The sequence below is a fragment of the Delphinapterus leucas genome, chromosome 10, assembly GCF_059928025.1.
Source record: "Delphinapterus leucas isolate spDelLeu-1000000601 "Yukka" chromosome 10, BTC_Dleu_Yukka2, whole genome shotgun sequence".
Classification (NCBI taxonomy): Eukaryota; Metazoa; Chordata; class Mammalia; order Artiodactyla; family Monodontidae; genus Delphinapterus; species Delphinapterus leucas.
The window spans coordinates 57,250,093-57,268,848 of NC_143138.1; the positions used below are offsets into that span (position 1 = coordinate 57,250,093).

The window sequence follows — 18,756 nt, forward strand, 5'->3', positions numbered from 1 at the left end:
GTAAGTAGTTGTGATTATTGAATCATTAAAGTATATGTGCTTTTGTTTTGGTTTGGTTTTAATGTTAAGCACGCTTTTTGGTATGTGCCTAAATGGGAATGGGAACTTATGCCAGTCGAATTTTATTAGAGCTATCGATTCTGAGTTTGAATGGATCTTTGCAGTAAATGGTGCCATTGCACTCATTTTAAAAGTGGGCCTGAGAACCCAGAATGTTCTTTTTTGCTTGCTTGACTTTATGAACTGCTATTTTTATCTTGGGCTGCTTAAAGTGGAAATTAGTCTTTTTGCATTAGTCTGTCCAGGAATCTGTCATATGCTGCCTTTGCTTTTTGGACTTTTTCCCTCAGCCTCTTGTCAAATAGATTCTGATGTCTATAGTTACTGCCTCAGTGTGATAGGGAATCCTACTAAACAGACGCCTGTTAGGCTGGCCCGCCTTATGCTCCTTACCTAAAGAAAATAATCATCTCATGAGTATTCAATATTTGGTTTAATGGCACACATGTCTTGCTCTTAATCCAATTTGTTCTTGCCACATGCTTAAAAGTAACTATTTTTTTCCACTTCATTTGTATATATAGTAATATAATTATGTACAGGATTATGTTTAAGACTGAAAATACTGTACCTCAGTTTATTACAGGCTGGCATCTGACAACTTGAATTAGAACTGCTATTCACTAAGATTTCTGGCTCTTCTTCTTGGTATGCGGTAGAATTGCATTTTTTTGCCCCTTGAAGTTACTCATGGCCGTGGCAGTTACTTTGGCCAATAAAATGTGAACAGAAGGAAGAGCCACATTGTGATTCCCTGGGTTCCCTTGCCCCTGCCATCATGACCTGCATCGCTGCTGCAAATTTAGGTACCAAATTTAGCCTCTGCTGGCCACAGATGGACTTGAAGTGTGTGCAAGAAATAACTTTATCACCTCACACCTGTCAGAATGGCTATTATCAAAAAGACAACAAGTGTTGGTGAGGATATAGAGAAAAGAGAAGCCTCGTGCACTGTTGGTGGGAATGTAAATTGGTGCAGCCACTATGGAAAACAGTTTCTCAAAAAATTAAAAATACAATTATATATCCCACAATTCGACTTCTGGGTATTTTCCCAAAAACACTAATTCAGAAAGATATATGCATCCCGTATTCATTGCAGCATTATTTACAGTAGCTAAGATATGGAAGCAACCTAGGTATCCATCAATAGATGAATGGATAAAGAAGATATGATATATATGTATATATACACAATGAAATATTACTCAGTCAGGGACTTCCCTGATGGTCCAGTGGCCAGGTCTCTGCACTCCCAATGCAGGGGGCCCAGGTTCGATCCCTGGTCGGGGAACTAAGGTCCCACATACCGCAACCAAGAGTTCACATGCCACAACTGAGGATCACACATGCCACAACTAAGACCCAGGGCAGCCAAATAAATAAATAAATATTTTTTAAAAAAAGAAAGAAATATTAGTCAAAGAAGGAATGAAATCTTGCCATTTGCAACAACATGGATGGACCTTGAGGGTATTATGCTAAGTGAAATAAGTCAGAGAAAGACAAATACCATATGATGTAACTTACATGTGGAATCTGAAAAACAACAAATGAACAAACAAAACAGAAATAGTCTCATAGATACAGAGAACAAACTGGTGGTTGCCAAAGGGGAGGGGCGTGAGGGGAATTGTGAAATATGTGGGGGAGATTAAGAGGTACAAACTTCCAGTTATAAAATAAATAAGGCATGGGGATGTAATGTACAGCATAGGGAATACAGTCAATAATATTGTAATAACTTTGTAGGTGACAGATGGTAGCTAGATTTATTGTAGTGATCATTTTTTAATATATAAAAATACCAATCGCTATGTTGTACACCTGAAGCTAATATAATATTGTAAGTCAATGAATTATACTTCAGTTTTTTAAAAAAGGAAAATAATTCTAAAACAAGCAAAATGTTTTCAAAAAAGTAATAACTTTTGTTCTTGTAATTTACTGAGAACTTAAGATTATTTGTTACGCTCTAACTTAACCTATCTTGACTGATTCCTAGTTTCTCAAAAATTGAATGGAAGGGTATTTTACATATTACCCAGACTTATTCTTTTTAGTCTCCTCCTTGTTCCTTTGCCTAAATAGCTTCTCCACGTGAACTTGTACATGCTCATAGTCATAGTCTCATGCTCATAACTTTGTTGTTGTTTTTTAAATTATGATAAAATACACATAACATAAAAGTAACCATTTTCAGTTTGCAGTTCACTGACATTAAGTACATTCACACTGTTGTGCAACCATCCCCACCATCCATCCCCAGAGTTCTTTTGATCTTGCAAAACCAGCTCTGTACCCATTAAACAATAACTCCCTATTCTCTCCTCCCCCCAGCTCCTAGCAACGTCCATTCTGTTTTCTGTCTCTGAATTTGACTACTCTAGTTACCTCATAAAAGTGGAATCCTACAATATTTGTCCTTTTCTGACTTGTGTATTTCACTTACATAATGCCCTCAAGGTTCATCTATGTAACATGTATCAGAATTTCCTCTTTCCTTCCCTTTTAAGGCTGAATAATATTCCATATTTGTGTGTGTGTGTGTGAACCACATTTGTTTAACCATTTATCTGTCAATGGACATTTGGGTTTCTTCTACTTTTTGGCTATTGTGAATAATGCTGCTATGAACATGGCCACACAAATATCTGTTTGAGTCCCTGCTTTCAATTCTTTTGGGTCTATACCCAGAAGGGAATTGTTGGATTATATAGTAATTCTATTTTTAATTTTTTGAGGAACTATCATACTGTTTTCCATAACAGCTGTACTATTTTACATTCCCACCTGCAATGCACAAGGTTCCAATCTCTTCACATCCTCTCATTACTTTGTTTTGTATAACCTTTCTGTCTTGATTATAGGTGTACATATATGTGCATGCAATTTGGAAGCTGTCTTTTTGAAATAGTGCTAATAGTTTTAAGCATTTTCAAAACTAATCTTAAAGTTCTGTTTTTCTATCAAAAACTGGAACCAGTGACTAACTTTTGGTTTCCTTTATGTGAAGCTAAGTAAACACAAAATTTTACTTCCTTGTCTCCTTGTTTTGCTTATATGATAACAGCTATTAGACCTCTCATTGCCCTTCTAATTTTTTTCCTCTTTTAACTCTAAATTTTGGCCATTACATTGATATCATTTTCCCCATTACCTTATAATTTTAAGTATGTTTAACTTGAATTTGTACTCAACTTCGGTCTTTTTTCCCCATTACATAACTAAAATTTTCAGACACGCAAAATAATGTTTAATGTCTATGTTAGTTATAAAGCTTCACATCCATTTTGAAAAGCATTGCAGTTATGTTAAGGAACCATTGGTTGATTTTCTTTTTTTGGTAAGTAATGGAAGGTCCCCAACATAGAAAAATGTCATTTCTACAATTTCATACTATATACCAAATCTGTATTTTGTAGGTGCTGTTTTGCTGGGCAAAGGGGATAGAATAGATGTATTTAAAAATAAACAGGACACAAAGAACTACTATTCTGAAGAAGGAAAAAAAAGTGGACTACTGATATTTGTTACAACATGACTGACTCAAAAACTAAGTTAAAGAAGCCAGACACAAAAAGAGTGCATATTGTAAAATTTGGTTTATATGAAATGTTCACAAAAGGCAAATTGATAGAGGCAGAAAGTGGATCGGTGGTTGCCTAGGGCTGGGTGGGGGAGCCGGGGTTAACTGTAAATGGGCACGGGAAGAGTTGATGGAAGTGTTCTAAAACCAGATTGTAGGGATGTTTACAGAAGTAGAAATTCTCTAAAAATCACTTGAGTTGTAGGCCGCCACCGCCCTCGCTGCGGAGCCATGTGGAGACGAGCTCACGAGCTAACCTGAGCCAGCGGCCGAGCCAGCTGGCGGGCGTCCAAGAGGTGGCGGCGCAGGGAGGGGCCCGACGCACGCACTTGGCCCTGGCGGCTGCCATGGCGAACAGCGGCCCCACAGGGGGCGCGGCGTTGGCGGCTCCGGCCCCTGGACGGGGGGAGTGGTGGCCCAGGGCCCCGCGTCTACTTTCAGAGCCCCCCTGGGGCTGCAGGCTAGGGCCCAGGCGGCGCGGACGACGAGGGCCCAGTGAGGCGCCAAGGGAAGGTCACGGTCGAGTAGCACCGCGAGGAGCTACGGAGGCGCCTCAACCTGGAGGAGTGGATGCTGGAGCAGCTCACTCACCTCTACGACTGCCAGGAAGAAGAGATCCCAGAACTGGAAATTGATGTGGATGAACTCCTGGACATGGAGAGTGATGATACCCGAGCTGCCAGGGTCACGGAGCTGCTGGTTGACTGTTACAAACCCACTGAGGCCTTCATCTCTGGCCTGCTGGACAAGATCCGAGGCACGCAGAAGCTGAGCACAGCCAGAAGAAGTAAGGGTCCTCGACCCAGGTGAACCGTGGTTCCCACAGGACAATCTCTGCCCCCCCACAAGCTGGTAACAACAGCAATACCAGTGAATTTCATGGGACGTAAATTACACCTCAAAAAGTTCTTAAAAACAAAAAAGCGGGACTTTCCTGGTGGTGCAGTGATTAAGAATCCACCTGCCAATGCAGGGGACACGGGTTCGATCCCTGGTCCGGGAAGATGCCACATGCCACGGAGCAACTAATCCCGTGCGCCACAACTACTGAGCCTGCACTCTAGAGCTGGCGAGCCACAACTACTGAGCCCACATGCTGCAACTACTGAAGCCCCCATGCCTAAAGCCCTGTGCTCCACGACAAGAGAAGCCACTGCAATGAGAAGCCCGCGCACCGCAACCAGAGAAAGGCCGCACACAGCGACGAAGACCCAACACAGCCAAAAATAAATAAATAGATTAATTAATTAATTTAAAAAGCATAGAGATATTTGACTTCCATTTGAAATAGGTGTGTCTTGGGGATGTAGAGATGGGCTGGTTCACTACACAAGGACTACTTTAAAAAGTCTCTCTGCGGCAGTGCTTGCCTGTCAGCAGGCCCGCCTCCCTTTCCTCTCAGCTTAAGCAGCACTGTGTGTGTGTTTTTGTTACAGCTGTTTTCAACAACTGATCCTGTGGGTACTTTACTCCAAGTTCCAGAACAGATTTCTGCTCATATACCTCAGCCAGCTGGGCAGATGACTGCACAGCCAACTCAAGTCTCCCTGCCGACCCCCGCGGAGCCTCAGGTACAGCAGGGATGTGCTTTCTTTCGTGGTCAGCCTTCCGGGTGGAGGAAGAGGGTGGAGGCTAACGTGGACCGCCGCCTGGTGCCATGAGGGTGATGTCCTGGTAGATTTTGAAACAAGTTAGAAATCTGTTTTCACGGTTTTAAATGTATGCAGATAAGAGTTTAACAAAGATCACACAGGTTTCATTTAGCAACAAAATAAGTTAATGATGGAAATATTTCAAACAGCAAAAGTTGGAGGGGGGGCAGTAATTTCTTGTCAGCTTTTTTTTCCCTCACACGAAGGCGGGGGGTTTTGCCCACTGAGGCGGCTCAGTGCCCCGGTGGCTCCTGCACTCAGGAGGGACAGCGCTGGGGGGTCTGGCGCCCCACGGCTCCCGCTCCCGCTCCCTCTCCCTCGCCCTCTCGGATCGCTGGGGAAGGCTGTCTCACCCAGGGTGCGCCGTCCCCCACGCCCCGTCCCCGGAGCACTGTTTTCATCTGCATCCCAGTGGTGCTCTGCCTTTGGAGATCACTGCTCTGAGCTCTTCCAGTTAGTCACATTCTAACTTCATTTACCTGTTCTTTGCCCACGTTTTCCATTCCTGCCCATCATACGGGAAAAGATACAGTTGTCCTATGAAAACTGATGGAAAGATTGGATTTGTTTTATAAACGGCTTAAATAGAATGTGTATCCTCTGTAAGGCAAGGGACAGCTGTATGGTTTTCAGAGAGGATTAGTTTAGTCATTAGAAGATGTGGAGGGACTTCCCTGGTGGCACAGTGGTTAAGACTCCATGCTCCCAATGCAGGGGGCCCAGGCTCAATCCCTGGTCAGGGAACTAGTCCCACATGCATGCCGCAGCTAAGGAGCCGGCGCAACCAAATAAATAAAATATTTTTTTAAATTAAAAAAAAAAAAAAGATCTGGAACCTCCAGGGTGGGTGGTTTTGTGAGGGGTAGCCAGTTTAGACCTTACTGGCAGATGTGTTGCCACTGGCAGATTTTTTAAAGGGAAAAACCCAGCTTCATGTTCTTCGTGCTTATATAGAGGAAGAGAGGTCTGAAAAATACAAAATTAAATGTGACTGTGTATGGAATTTCGTGTGGGTTTGAGAATTATCTTTCTCGTTATGTTTGGCATTGAGCTCTTGTTGCTGCCTTGTGGTACGTGTCCTCCCACAGCAGGGAGTGTCCTAGGGACTCGGATGGCCACACCTGGGGATGAAGAAAGTTGATGCCACGCGGACAGTTCTGCAGATGAGCATTAGTCACCTCCATGCTTAAGAGTCCAGGCAATGACTTTATACCTTTCAATGCTTTTTTAGGCTCTGTCTTCAGGAGCAGGTTCACAAGAAACCAAGATCCCAATCAGTCTAGTACTAAGATTACGGTAAGTAGACATTCTGTTGTTGTTGTTTTCTGAATACTCTGAATATGCTGATTTCTATTAGAAAGTTACTCCCCCTTCTAGTAGTTCATGCCTGAGAGTAACTGGATAGGGTCGTGTGTGTTTGCTTGTGGGTGTATTATTTCCCTCAGAAATAATAGCAGTAGTGTGAGGACCTGAATTAGCATTGACTCATTCCTCCTTCCACTTGTGAATTCCTAGTCACCTTCTCAGTATGACCATAATTAGAGTAGAGGCAGCAAGACTGTTTGGGGAATGTTTTGATTTTACCACTAAGAGTCATGAAATTATGCCATAAATGTGAAGAAAGCAGATCTGGTTACCTTTTCTTTATAGAAGCCTACTCTGTATACCTGGACTCAAATAGTTCTGAATTAATACAGTGTCTGGGTAATCTCATCCTATTTTAACTGTACACAAAGAATGTTATTTGTCTCTCTTCAAAATTTTGTTTTGAAAACTTACAGCAGTTAATAGAGAGTATAACAATTCTATTTGACATGTGCTTCAGGAGGGGAGAGGATACTTGTAAGTGATGCAGTTAGCTTTTTTTTTTTTAACATCTTTATTGGAGTATAATTGCTTTACAATGGTGTGTTAGTTTCTGCTTTATAGTTAGCTTTTTGAAGGGTGCTTTTTAGTGGACTGTGTTCCAGACTTGTTTATGGAAGAGGAGGCTAGATTCTTATTCTCACCTATGAAGACTTTGAAGTTAAATGACTAGGCAGTTCAGTTTAGCATATTGTTATCTTTGAAGGTGTTTGTGCTTGGCATGACAGTCACATCACTAAAGTGATAATGAACACTTGACCTTAATTTTATTCAGCTTTCAGACTAAGTACAGCACTATTAGCTATTGTGCTAAGATACTGAGAAAAAGAGAAAATGAAATGCAATAATCAAGTCTGTTGGAAGTTGATTTGTATTGTGTACTTAGCATAGCTAAAAACAAGTTTCAGTAGTAGACATGCAGAAGTGTAAATCTGTGTAGACAAGTGCAGAGAGACAACATGAGGGAGAAAATCACTGTGGGGCAGGATGTGTTGGATTTGGATAACTGTATTTTAAGCACAATTTCAGTAACATCAAGGATGTGTCAGATAGACCTAAGCTCCCTGAACTGTTTAGATAAAATGGATTTGGGTCCTAAGTAATCACTCATGTCTGCCTTTAGACATAATATTCTAATTTCTCCATCTTTAACCAGAACCTCCAGGGAGCTTAGTTAATCTCAGTACTTGGTGTGGTGCGCAATCTAGGTAACTATCTTTCACCAGTCACATTTTAACCTCTGGAGCCTTATATTAACTCTGCTGCCAGTATGGGCCCCATTTCTTTCCCCATCTTCTCTGCCCGCCCAAATCCTTCCTATCCATTAAGTCCTATCTAAAATACTACTTCTAAAGTTTTTCCTCATTATCCCAATCTGTATATTCTTTATCCTTCTCCTCTGAACCCCTGTGGAATTTGGGGGAGCATCATGTGTTTCATTCTATGAGTCTAGTCAAACAGATCACCAGTGGTGGGCAAGGTACTCTCCGAGGCATAGGGGTGTGGGGGGTAGGAGTGGGGATAAGGAAGAAAAGGCCATCCTGTATCATGTTAATCACACCTCCCTGTGCTCATACAGATATTCCTCTTAGTCTAATATGATCATCTTAGTGGGAATAAGGATGGGCATGGGCATGGGCATATATTGACCAGTGAAGGACATAAATTAAAAGGGTTGTAGAACAATTAGATGATCACTCTGAGTTGTTTGCTCTGAGCCCTCAGTGTGAGCTCATTAGGACAAATCATACAGTCTATGGGACAGAAAGATCTTTCTCTTGGCATAGCTTTCCTGATATATGTAGGCGGACCCTGAATGCATAAATTCAGAAATTTATTTTATACATTTTGTTTTCTTTCATAGGAATTCAAAAAAAGAACTAAATGATATTCGATTCGAATTTACTCCTGGGAGAGGTGAGGCATCAAAACACTGAAAACAAAATAACTGCTCATTTGTCATTTTAAGGAAACGTGTGTGAAGTTTCTATCCTCTAGATATATTTTCCTCTTAAAGGGTGATAAAAACGTTCCTGGCCTAAAGGTTTTGGGGGGGCATATGAATAAAATTAAAATGCAGTCTATTTACTACTACCTCATTTAGAAAACCTAGTATAATACAAAGAGTACTGAATATAACTCTAATTTACTGCTTACTGTATGGCAGACATTGTGCTAATCAGTATCTCATTAAATTCTCAAAACTGCCCCCTAAGGAAAGATTATTGTCCCCACTGCATAGACGATGAAATCAAGGCTTAGAGAGAGTGAAGTAACTGGTTGCAGTTCCCACAGCTGAGAAGAGGTGTAGCTGGAATTCAAACCCAGATCTTTCGGAGCGCAGAGTTCCTGCTCTTATCACTGAACGTGGTCCTCCATGACAATAGAGAAGCAGTAAGGCTTCCAGTCCCCTCCCTCCCAGCTAAAGCTGAGCCCTGTCATTGCAGTTTCTGGCCGTGAACTTCTCCCAGGGACAAGGCTTATTTTCTTTCTTGCCTTTGTTACTCAGGATTCGTATTTGGGAAGTGGCCCGCAGCCAGCTGGTATCCGTCCTGTGTGCCACGCTTAGTCTTCCTGCTGTCTCAGTATCATGAGCAGTTCACTCAAATGCAGAGAACAAATGCACATGTACAGAGATGTATCTGTTTTCCTTTTTAAAGCCAGGCAGAGTCACATTTTAAGGTACTCATTCAAATCGCTGGTCTTTGGCAAATGTATGTGCACAGCCCCTCCCCAGAGGTCCTCCCGTTCCCTCTGAGGGGATCGGTGTTCAGGCCTCGGGAAGGAGTCAGTTGGAGATGAGGTTAATTGATGGTACTCTGTCCTCATCTTTTTAGTTTCTAGTTATATACCCATTGCTCAGACAGTACAACCTATAATAATTAGGTATGAAGGAAAACCCACCAGAATAAAAAAGAAAATTATTTTAGCAAAAACAACAAAACCAAAAAAAAAACTGGGAGTATGACCCCCAAAGAGAAGAGATTACAGTTTGTTTTCTTAAGATTTATGGGGGCAATTCCCTGGCGATCCAGTGGTTAGGACTCCGTGCTTTCACTGCCGGGGGCACACGTTCAATCCCCAGCCGGGGAACTAAGATCCCACAATCCGCACGGTGTGGCCAAAAATAAAAAAGAGAGAGATTTAATTGGGACTAAATTATTCTGCTTTATTAGCCCTGGAGATGTTACACACTCATCATCACGTCTCAGAGCTCATAGGGCTGGCATCCGGGGTTGTCCTCAGACCAGTAGTTTCTTCTGCAGCATCACTGTCAGGTGCTCTTCCGACAAAGGCAAGAACCCATGTAAAGTACGCCATCATTTAGAACGTTGTCTTCACGTTGAGCTGATAATTGCCATCTGGGTGATACAGGTTCCGCCCTCTACCTAGACCTGTGATAGTCCCTCACTTGAGATAATCCTGGTGGGAGGAAGAACCTTTATGTGGAGAAAGTCCCCCCCCCCCGCCATCTTGGTTCTGTGGATTTAACAGCTAGCTTTGGTCTGGCTGTGCCAGCACCCACTCTGAATGTTAGCAGGGACATGCATGCACAAGAAACGGAGCACCTTCTTCTTTGTCCTTGCAGATACAGCAGAGGGTGTCTCTCAGGAACTCATTTCTGCTGGCCTCGTCGATGGAAGGGATTTAGTAATAGGTAACTACTTTGTGCTCTGCCTTTGTGTCGCTGTCTCTCTGCTTGTATACTTAGGATCTAGAAAATCAGGCTTTGATTCCACTGAGTAGGTCTGATGGTTCTTGGAATGGCTCTTGGCTTTGCTGAAATAACAGGTATTGGGGACATTTCCTTCCTTACAAAAAGGAAAATCTCACTTCTGAGTTTGCTTTGTGACCCCCAGTGATAGTGAGTGAAAACTTACCCAGGTCTCTGGGAGATCGTAGAGATGATGACAGAAGTTACAGGTTAGAGTAAGCTTGGCCATATCTAATCCGTTTTGGAGAATGAACGCTATCCTTTTGGAGCTAAGAGTTAAGCAAAAATCATTACAGATTTAGTCCTAAAAAAAGCAGGAAGTAAGAAAAGGCACAGTCGGGCCACAGGTGCATTTTACTGAAGGAAAAGACCATTGCCTAGGACAAGTCAGCAGAGTTTTAAAGGGCCAGATAGTAAAGTAATAGTTTAGGCTTTGTGGACCGTGTAACAGTCTCTGTTTTTACACTCTTCTTGGCTCACAGGCAGAACAGAAACAGGCTGAAGGCCATAGTTGGCTGATTCCCAGTCTAGGGCTTTCTGGCCCATGAATAGGCAAATCATACCTCTTTCACCCCAGTGTCTTTCCTAAGTTAAAAGAAAGTTAATTTGACAATGATAAGATTTATTTGTGCTGCTTGGAGTTGCTTTTAAAAACACCTTGTGTTTAGGGAGCGATTTATCTTCCTGCTTCCATTTTGATTGTACATAGAAGATTGTGAACTACCATTTAAGTTGTTAAAATGTGGTTGAAATGTGGATTTACTTAGCTTCTCATTACTTTCTCTGTTTGTATGATTACAGTGGCAGCTAATTTGCAGAAAATTGTGGAAGAACCCCAGTCAAATCGATCTGTCACTTTCAAACTGGTATTCATCCCTTCGTCTTTGTTAAACCATCTCACGTTTTACGCATCAGCAGCCTCTGCAGACCAGCTTCCGTATTCCCTGAGTGATGAGAATACTTAAGCCTGGTGGATTGTATTTGTTTAACCTCCCCATGCCCTGGGCTGATACCGCCCTTCATCGGCTTCCCTTCCCCTCTCCCTCTCAGGAAGCCTCCTGCCCGAGGCCCTTGACTATTTATCCTCAAGAGAGATTGATTGCTGGTCAATCTGACTCCACCTTTGTACCCAGACTCCACCTACACCTTTATCTGCCTCCTGTTTGTATCCCAGGGACCTGTCCCCCACTGCCCTCTTTCCCACAGTCCCCATGTCAGTTTTAATTGCTGCCTGCAATTTTGTTTATAAATAGCCACAGCTTCTCATTTTGTTTGGTTCTTAGGCATCTGGTGTCGAAGGCTCGGATATTCCTGATGATGGTAAACTAATAGGATTTGCCCAGCTCAGCATCAGCTAAAACACAGCCCTGGAAGAGGCGGCCTAAGGAGATTCCACACATGCGTATCTCTGTTGCTTCTGTTGGCCTAAACTCACTACTGCCAAAGAACCCAGCAACAAACCTCCCAGCTAAGAGCTTTAGAGGTCTTTCTTTATGTTTTTCCTGCCATCATTCCCCCTTTTCCCCACAGGGAAAGAAAAGTTGGATCACCAGTGGCCAGCATCCCTTTAAAGAGTTCCGTTAGTAAACTTACTGCACGTGTCCCCTGTCTTCCTCCATCTGAGAAGTGGCCCGGGTGCCTCAAGGCCCAGGAGGGAGGTGTATCAGCTCATCTTGCCTTACTCCAGTGATGGCGCTGGGTGGAAAGTAGCAGCTATCTTGGGCTTCCTCATCCTGCTTGTTCTCCCACACCTGAGAGGATTTGGGCATCTTGGGATATCCCTTTACCACTGAAGTAGCAATTAAAAGTTGGTTGTTTAGCTGAAGCCCAGAGAATTTAATTTAGTGGGTTTTTGGGTTTTTTTTTGTTTTGTTTTGTTTTTGGTATCCGATGTGAATTCCAACAACCTTTGTTAGGAAGAAGCACAGCCTCAGATGGAGGCAACCTAAACTGTGTTCTTGTTTTGTTCATGATGTTTCTAAGCGTTTTGCTGAAGCTGCTCTCAGGCACCCCTCTTCATTACTCCCTCCAGAAAGGGTTGCTAGCCTTAACTTCAGCTGGTGCAAAACATCTGACTGTAATCGAACTTCAGCCATCGGATCCTTCAAAGTGGAACTTTGGACTGTTTTTAGAGAGAAGATCAAGTAATGGCTTGTAAAAGAGAATTTCCCCAGCAGTGGTTTTTGAACAGGAAAAATCATAACTCATATCATTGCAGAAGTATTTATTTTCAAATCTTAAAACAATTGAAGAAAAACTGCTCCTTGATCCTCCCATGAAAATCAATTTGCCTGGCCTCCAAATCATGAGGAAATGCAAGGCTGAGATTTCTACAGCAATAAAGGAGACTCGCACTGGGCCAGAGAGGCGTGCCTTCTGCCCCCTCTCCTGCACTGACCCTTTGGAGGGGGTCCCTGTGTGCTGAACCTGACCCAAGATGGAAAGTGAAACCACATGTGCCGTGACTTTTAGGATTTTTGAGTAGACAGTGTTCATTTGATTTTCTACAGAAATAATATAAATTATTCTTTAGGTTTAAAAAAGAGCACCATAATGCAATATGTGAATCATCAGTGGCGTTGATTTTTTCTTTTTTTTCCTACTGTTTCACAGTCAGCCTTTGTCTAGCTGCAGAGAGCCCTAACAAGGTTTGTAAATGAAAGGGATCCTCAATCTGGCCTTAAAATGACACACAAAGATGGGCTTTGGCCCATCTTTATAGAATCACTCGAGCCCTTTCCAGCATTGTTGGTCTGTGAATAAAAGGATTGCTTTACCTAGTTTTCTCGTAGAACACTTCTGAAAGCTTTCTCCACAACTAACTCATTATAGTTTTTGTTTCATTCTGAGCTTGTAGTTTTAGTCATGGGCTTTCTTCACCTGCCCTGGATACAAAGGCATTGTTGGCAAAGGGATGGGTGTTGTAGAGGAAGGGAGGGGATGCTTTGGGATGGGGGTTGGGAGGAAAGTAGATCAGAGGATCGGACACCAAAGCCCAAGGTCCCAGCAGGATTGGTAAAAGGAGGGAGCCTGCTGAGCCTGGAGACAGAAAGGATTGATCAGCTTACTGAACAAATATTTAGCTTTTCTTTTTCCTTTTTTTTTTTTTTTTTTCTTTCTTTTTTTAGAAGAGGGTTGGGGGAACAAGGACAGGAAGGTAGGAATAAGTTATGAAAAAATGTAATGTCCCTTTTGGCACAAGACTAGTGGCTTACCTTAGAGTCTGTGTTTTGGTTTCAGATAAGCCCATCGTAGTCTACTTATTTCTGAACCCAAAGGGTGGTGGCGTCACTCTGTTCTAGCTTTTATTTGGAGGCGGTCGAGAGCCCAAGCTGGAAGTAAGCAGCAGCCCATCTCCCTGTTCAATTTCTCCAGCCGGCCATTACCTTTGAACTGCAGTGGGACAGGCGTGACAGTAGAAGTGGGCTGGGGCTTTCTCTTTCTTTTCCATTCACCTTTTGCCCTGCTGGGAATTAGGAGTCAGACACCAAGCCCCAGGACAGTGTTATTTGTTCTTCTGCTTGATGTATGGTGGACTCGCTTTGCTGGCTTGTGCAGTGATGCTGAAAAAAAATGAGTGAACAGAAACTTTGCAGGTGAGACAGCACGTGACCTAGTGAGCAGTTTTGCTCCTTCCCAGGAGGGGTGATTCAGGATACACCTCTCTCCCTGGATCCCCAGGATCCCCTGGTCCCTGGGGGAGGGACTAACTTAGCACAAGGTAACATGTGCCAATGCTATTTGTGAAATGTATGGTCTTTCTAAATGACTAATGGATTTGTTTGGGTTTTTTGCTTAAGTTGTGAACCAAATCCTAGAGCCAGCTGATACTCTAATAATCTGGAGGACAGAATAATGGTGTATCAATGAATGGAGGTTCCTCCTTATGGTGTGTGCTAGATTATGGAAGATGTAAAATATTTGACTTCCCCCTCCCTTTTATTTTTATTTTTATTTTTTTGACTTTGTACTTTGCTGCATGTTTCATTCATTTTTAATCAATAAAGAATAAATTGTCTGTGGTGGTGTAAGGGTGCTTCACTTTGGTGACTCTTGGTGGGGGCAGTGGGAAGTGGGTCAGGAGGTCACTACTAACTTTAATTTTTCATGCGAATAGAGAAAAGCCAAGGTGCACTTTTCCCTAAAAAGTGTATTAGTCTACAAATTAGAACAGCTTAAAACCAAGTGGGGAAACTGAAATCCCAAAAGAGAGAGAGATCTGCCCAAGGAAGTTTGATAGAGTGGGATAAGGAACTCTTTGCATTGACCTTCTCTGTTTAATTCTGCTTATGCTATTGGGCGGGGGGGGGGGGGGGGGGGGGAAGATGCCAGATTCAAGCCCTTGGGAATCTGTTGTGGAAAGTTTAGAGCAGGGCTGAACTTGTTCCCATTTGGCTTTGATATTGAAATGGTGAGGTTTCGTGTAAGATTCTAGGCCCCTCTGTATTCCTCCACCCCCTGGATAAGTAACCTCCCTGATCATAACTCCTTCCCAACAGAAGGTGGTCTTTGAGCCATGACAGGACTGCTTCTGTGTGGGTCCTGGTAATTCAGGCCTCAGGTCCTGGGACCTTGGAATTGATGGTATCATAGCTGATTGAATTTGCTTTCAAGATAAGCAGGTTGTAAGAGCGGACTCTCACTATTGTGGGGATGGAGAGGAGTTGCTGGCTACTCAAAAGTGACCATGATGTATGTGGGGATAAGAGCAGGGGCAAGAGTAAACGGAGCCTCTCCACTTGCCCATAATTCTCTAGCAAGATCCAGTCTTGTCCAGAAGCCAGTTTCCTCACCTCTGCCTATTCATAGTAGCAATGCTCAGTGCAACAGTTCATGGATTCCTCCTGTGGGTCAGCTCATCTACCCCACATTTTTTGTTTTTCTCTTTCTTAAAGTAGACTTTATTTTTTTTTAGCGCAGTTTTAGTTTCATAGCAAAATTGAACAGAAAGTACACGGAGTCCCCATATACCCCCAGACCGCACACACACGCACAGCCTCTCCCACTGTCAGCATCCTGCACTGCAGTGGTACACGTGCTACAATCAGTAAACCTACACTGGCGCTTCGTTGTCAGCCGAAGCCCATAGTATACATTTGGGTTCACTCTTGCTGTTGTATATTTTATGGGTTTGGACAAACGCACAGTGATGTGTACCCATCGTTATGGTCTCATAGAGAATGGTCTCACCGCCCAGAAATCCTCTGTACCCTTCTTGTTCATCCCTCCCTCCCCTCGAGTCCCTGGAAACCACTGAGCCTTTCAGTGTCCCCAAAGTTTTGCTTTTTCCGGAATGTCATATAGTTAGAATCATACAATATGTAGCCTTTTCAAAACTGCTTCTCTCACATAGTAATATGCGTTTAAGGTCTCTCCGTGTCTTTTTGTGACTTGATGGCTCATTTCTTTTTAGTGCTAATATTCTGTGCCTGGATATACCACAGTTTATTAATCCATTCACTTACTGGCTGTGTCCAAGTTTTGACAGTTATGAATAAAGCTGCTATATATACCTGCGTGCAGGTTTTTATGTGGGTATGTTTCAACTCCTTTGGGTAAATTACCAAGGAGCCCAATGGCAGATTGTATGGTAAAAGTAGGTCTAGTTTTTTAGGAAACCACCTACTGTCTTCCAGAGTGGCTGTGCCGTTTCGCATTCCCAGCAGTGAATGAGAGTCCCTGTTGCTCCACGTGTTCGCTGGCACTTGGCGTTGTCACTGTTTTAGATTTGGGCCATTCTGCTAGGTGTGTAGTGGTATCTTATTTTAATTTGTAATTCCCTGATGACAGTGTGTTGAGCATCTTTTCACATGCTTCTTTGCCATCTGTATTTATTCTTTGGCGAGGTGTCTGTTTAGGTCTTTGGCCCACTTTTAATCAGGTGGTTCTCTTATTGTTGAGTTTTAAGTGTTCTTTGTATACAGGCAGACTTCGTTTTATTGCTGTTTGCTTTATTTCTGCTTCACAACTATTGCATTTTTTTTTCAAATTGAAGGTTTGTGGCAACTCTTTGTTGTCAGATGATGGTTAGCATATTTTAGCAATAAAATATTTTTAAATTAAGGTATGTAATTTAATTAAGGCAATTTAAATGAAGGTATGTAATTTAAATTAAGGTATGTAATTGTTTTCTTAGAATACCCTTGCACACTTAGGAGACTACAGTATAAACGTAACTTTTTAAAATTTTTATTTATTTATATTTTGGCTGCATTGGGTCTTCGTTGCTGCGCGCGGGCTTCCTCTGGTTGCAGCAAGCGGGGGCCACTGTTTGTTGCCGTGCATTGGCTTCTCATTGCGGTGGCTTTTCCTGTTGCAGAGCACCGGCTCTAGGCGCGCAGGCTTCAATAGTTGTGGCACACGGGCTCAGTAGTTGTGGCTCGCGGGCTCTAGAACGTGGGCTCAGTAGTTGTGGCACACAGGCTTAGTTGCTCCACGGCATGTGGGATCTTCTGACCAGGGCTCGAACACATGTCCCCCGCATTGGCAGGCGGATTCTTAACCACTGAGCCACCAGGAAAGTCCCTAAACATAACTTTTATATGCACTAGAAAACAAAAAAATTCACTTTATTGTGTCTAGTTGTTCCAGCACCATTTGTTGTATTGTATTGCTCTTTGATCAGTTGAATCTGTGAGTTTCTTTCTGGGCTCTCTATTCTGTTCCATTGATTTATGTGTGTAATCTTTTGCCAGTACCACACAGCCTTGAGTACTTTATAGTCAAGGTTGAAGTCAGGTATTCTCAGTCCTGCATCTCTGTTCTTCTCCAGCACTGTGTTGGCTGTTCTCACCTTTTCTACCCTGAGCCCCCAAGCAGTCTGTCAATTACAGTCGGATTTTCCCACTGTGCTACTGGTTCCTGTGGAAGTTTGAGTTTGTGGATTTCTGCTCCAAGAAGTTATAGTTCTCTGTATTTACCTGTCTAGCTCCAATTCAAGGGATAGCAGTTTGCCCTGTGACCTCACTTCTCTGACAGGAGAGTTGTTGATTTTTCAGTTCAGCTTTTTACCTGCTAGAACACAGTGACAATTTCCAAGCTGTTTACATCCTGGACCAGAAACCAGAATGCCTATCCCCTGTTTTTATCTACTAGAGTTGTTCTCAAATTTGGAAGAGGTTTGAGACACCATCCAGTGCATCCCTGTAGGTGATGTTTGGGGAGTACCTTCCCCTCCCCCCACCATATGCACAAACACTGCCCTCTACCCCGTGGACGGTTGATTGCCAGGGATGTGTGTCCATTCAATTTAGCTCCAGTGATTAGAACACTCTCGTTACACCTCTCTTTGGTCTTAGTTTTGCCCTTTACTGAAGGCAGGTACAAGGAGGGGAAGAGGAGAGAGAGAGAGGCTGTAGGCTCTCCCTGAAGGGCCAGAGGCAGCCCCGTCCTACCCTGCAGTCTCCTAGAGGACACTGGATGTGACGAGACTGCTCGGGGACGCCAGAGAGCAGCACATATGCTCCTTTGAGCTCATCCTCCCAGGTCAGTGAGACCACAGGTCCCTGGGGTTACAGTATTCCTGGGAGGACTCCCTCAAAGAAGGGAGCCAGTTTTAGGCTTTGAAGCATCATGGGGAGCCTTTGGCAGACTGGTGGGGTCGGGGGGAGGGTTAGGAGAACAGATAAGTTAATCAAGAAATTAAGATTGGGGCAATTGGGAGGGCAGTGAAGCCAGTGGCATTTGGGGGATCATAGTTACAACTATGGAAGGTCTTTGGTTGAGTCTCACTCGTCTATCAGCATCTCCTCATCATTTATCTATCTGTGTTTTAGAATCCTACACCAAGAAATGGAAGGATCCTTAGAGAGCATCTAGTGCAAGTTTTCCTTATACACAGATGCAGAAATAGAGGCCAGAGGGATAGAAGGAGCAGACTGCGGGTCACAGTGAATCAGTGGTGGAGACCAAGCTCCCTGCCTCCTACCTCCAGTCCCCTTGGAGCCTTAGAGCGGAAATCCTTACCCTGATCAGAGTGAAAAGATGATGAGCACTGAGCCCAGGCTCCTGTCTCCACCTCAGTTTTCCCCATAATGTGAACGCCAAAGTGAGCAGCAGCAAGTAGTAGCGTCTGCTTTCTTGGCAATTCAGTGAAGGCTATGCTGAGGACAAGAACACGCAAGCGAGGTGGGTGAGGAAGAAGAGGTGGGGCTGGGGACAGTGGGGAGCTTGGTGGGGAGTTTGGGAGGGGGCAGAGAGGAATGTCCTCTCCTTAGGCAGGGTTGTGGACCCTTGCCTCTGCCTTCCAGCGTCTGCCCTACCTGGACCCCCCCTCCGTGCTGACTAACAGGCCGCGGATGTAGGCACACTGTATCAGGAACGGCCCTGCACAACCTTGCTGCCTTGCCTTCCCTTCACCCATGCTTCTCTGCCCA

The 18,756-nt window shown here is 43.5% G+C and overlaps 1 protein-coding gene and 1 pseudogene across 8 annotated transcripts in view; both read left to right on the forward strand.

Moving 5' to 3' along the window:
- The window catches only part of OXSR1 (oxidative stress responsive kinase 1), a 101,524-nt gene extending 87,125 nt beyond the window's left edge, over nt 1-14,399 (forward strand). For 3 of the 8 annotated variants that reach the window (XM_089919066.1, XM_089919065.1, XM_089919064.1), the window contains exons 16-20: nt 5,086-5,220; nt 6,533-6,597; nt 8,531-8,583; nt 10,256-10,324; nt 11,183-11,657. In XM_089919066.1, coding sequence (XP_089775192.1) covers nt 5,086-5,220; nt 6,533-6,597; nt 8,531-8,583; nt 10,256-10,324; nt 11,183-11,346 — 486 coding nt within the window. In that variant the 3' untranslated portion in view covers nt 11,347-11,657. The other 5 variants (XM_022553940.3, XM_089919068.1, XM_089919063.1 and 2 more) reach the window with 5 other exon arrangements.
- Nucleotides 7-5,079, forward strand: LOC111164339 (protein phosphatase 1 regulatory subunit 14B pseudogene; annotated as a pseudogene).
- Nucleotides 14,400-18,756: the final 4,357 nt, after the last annotated feature.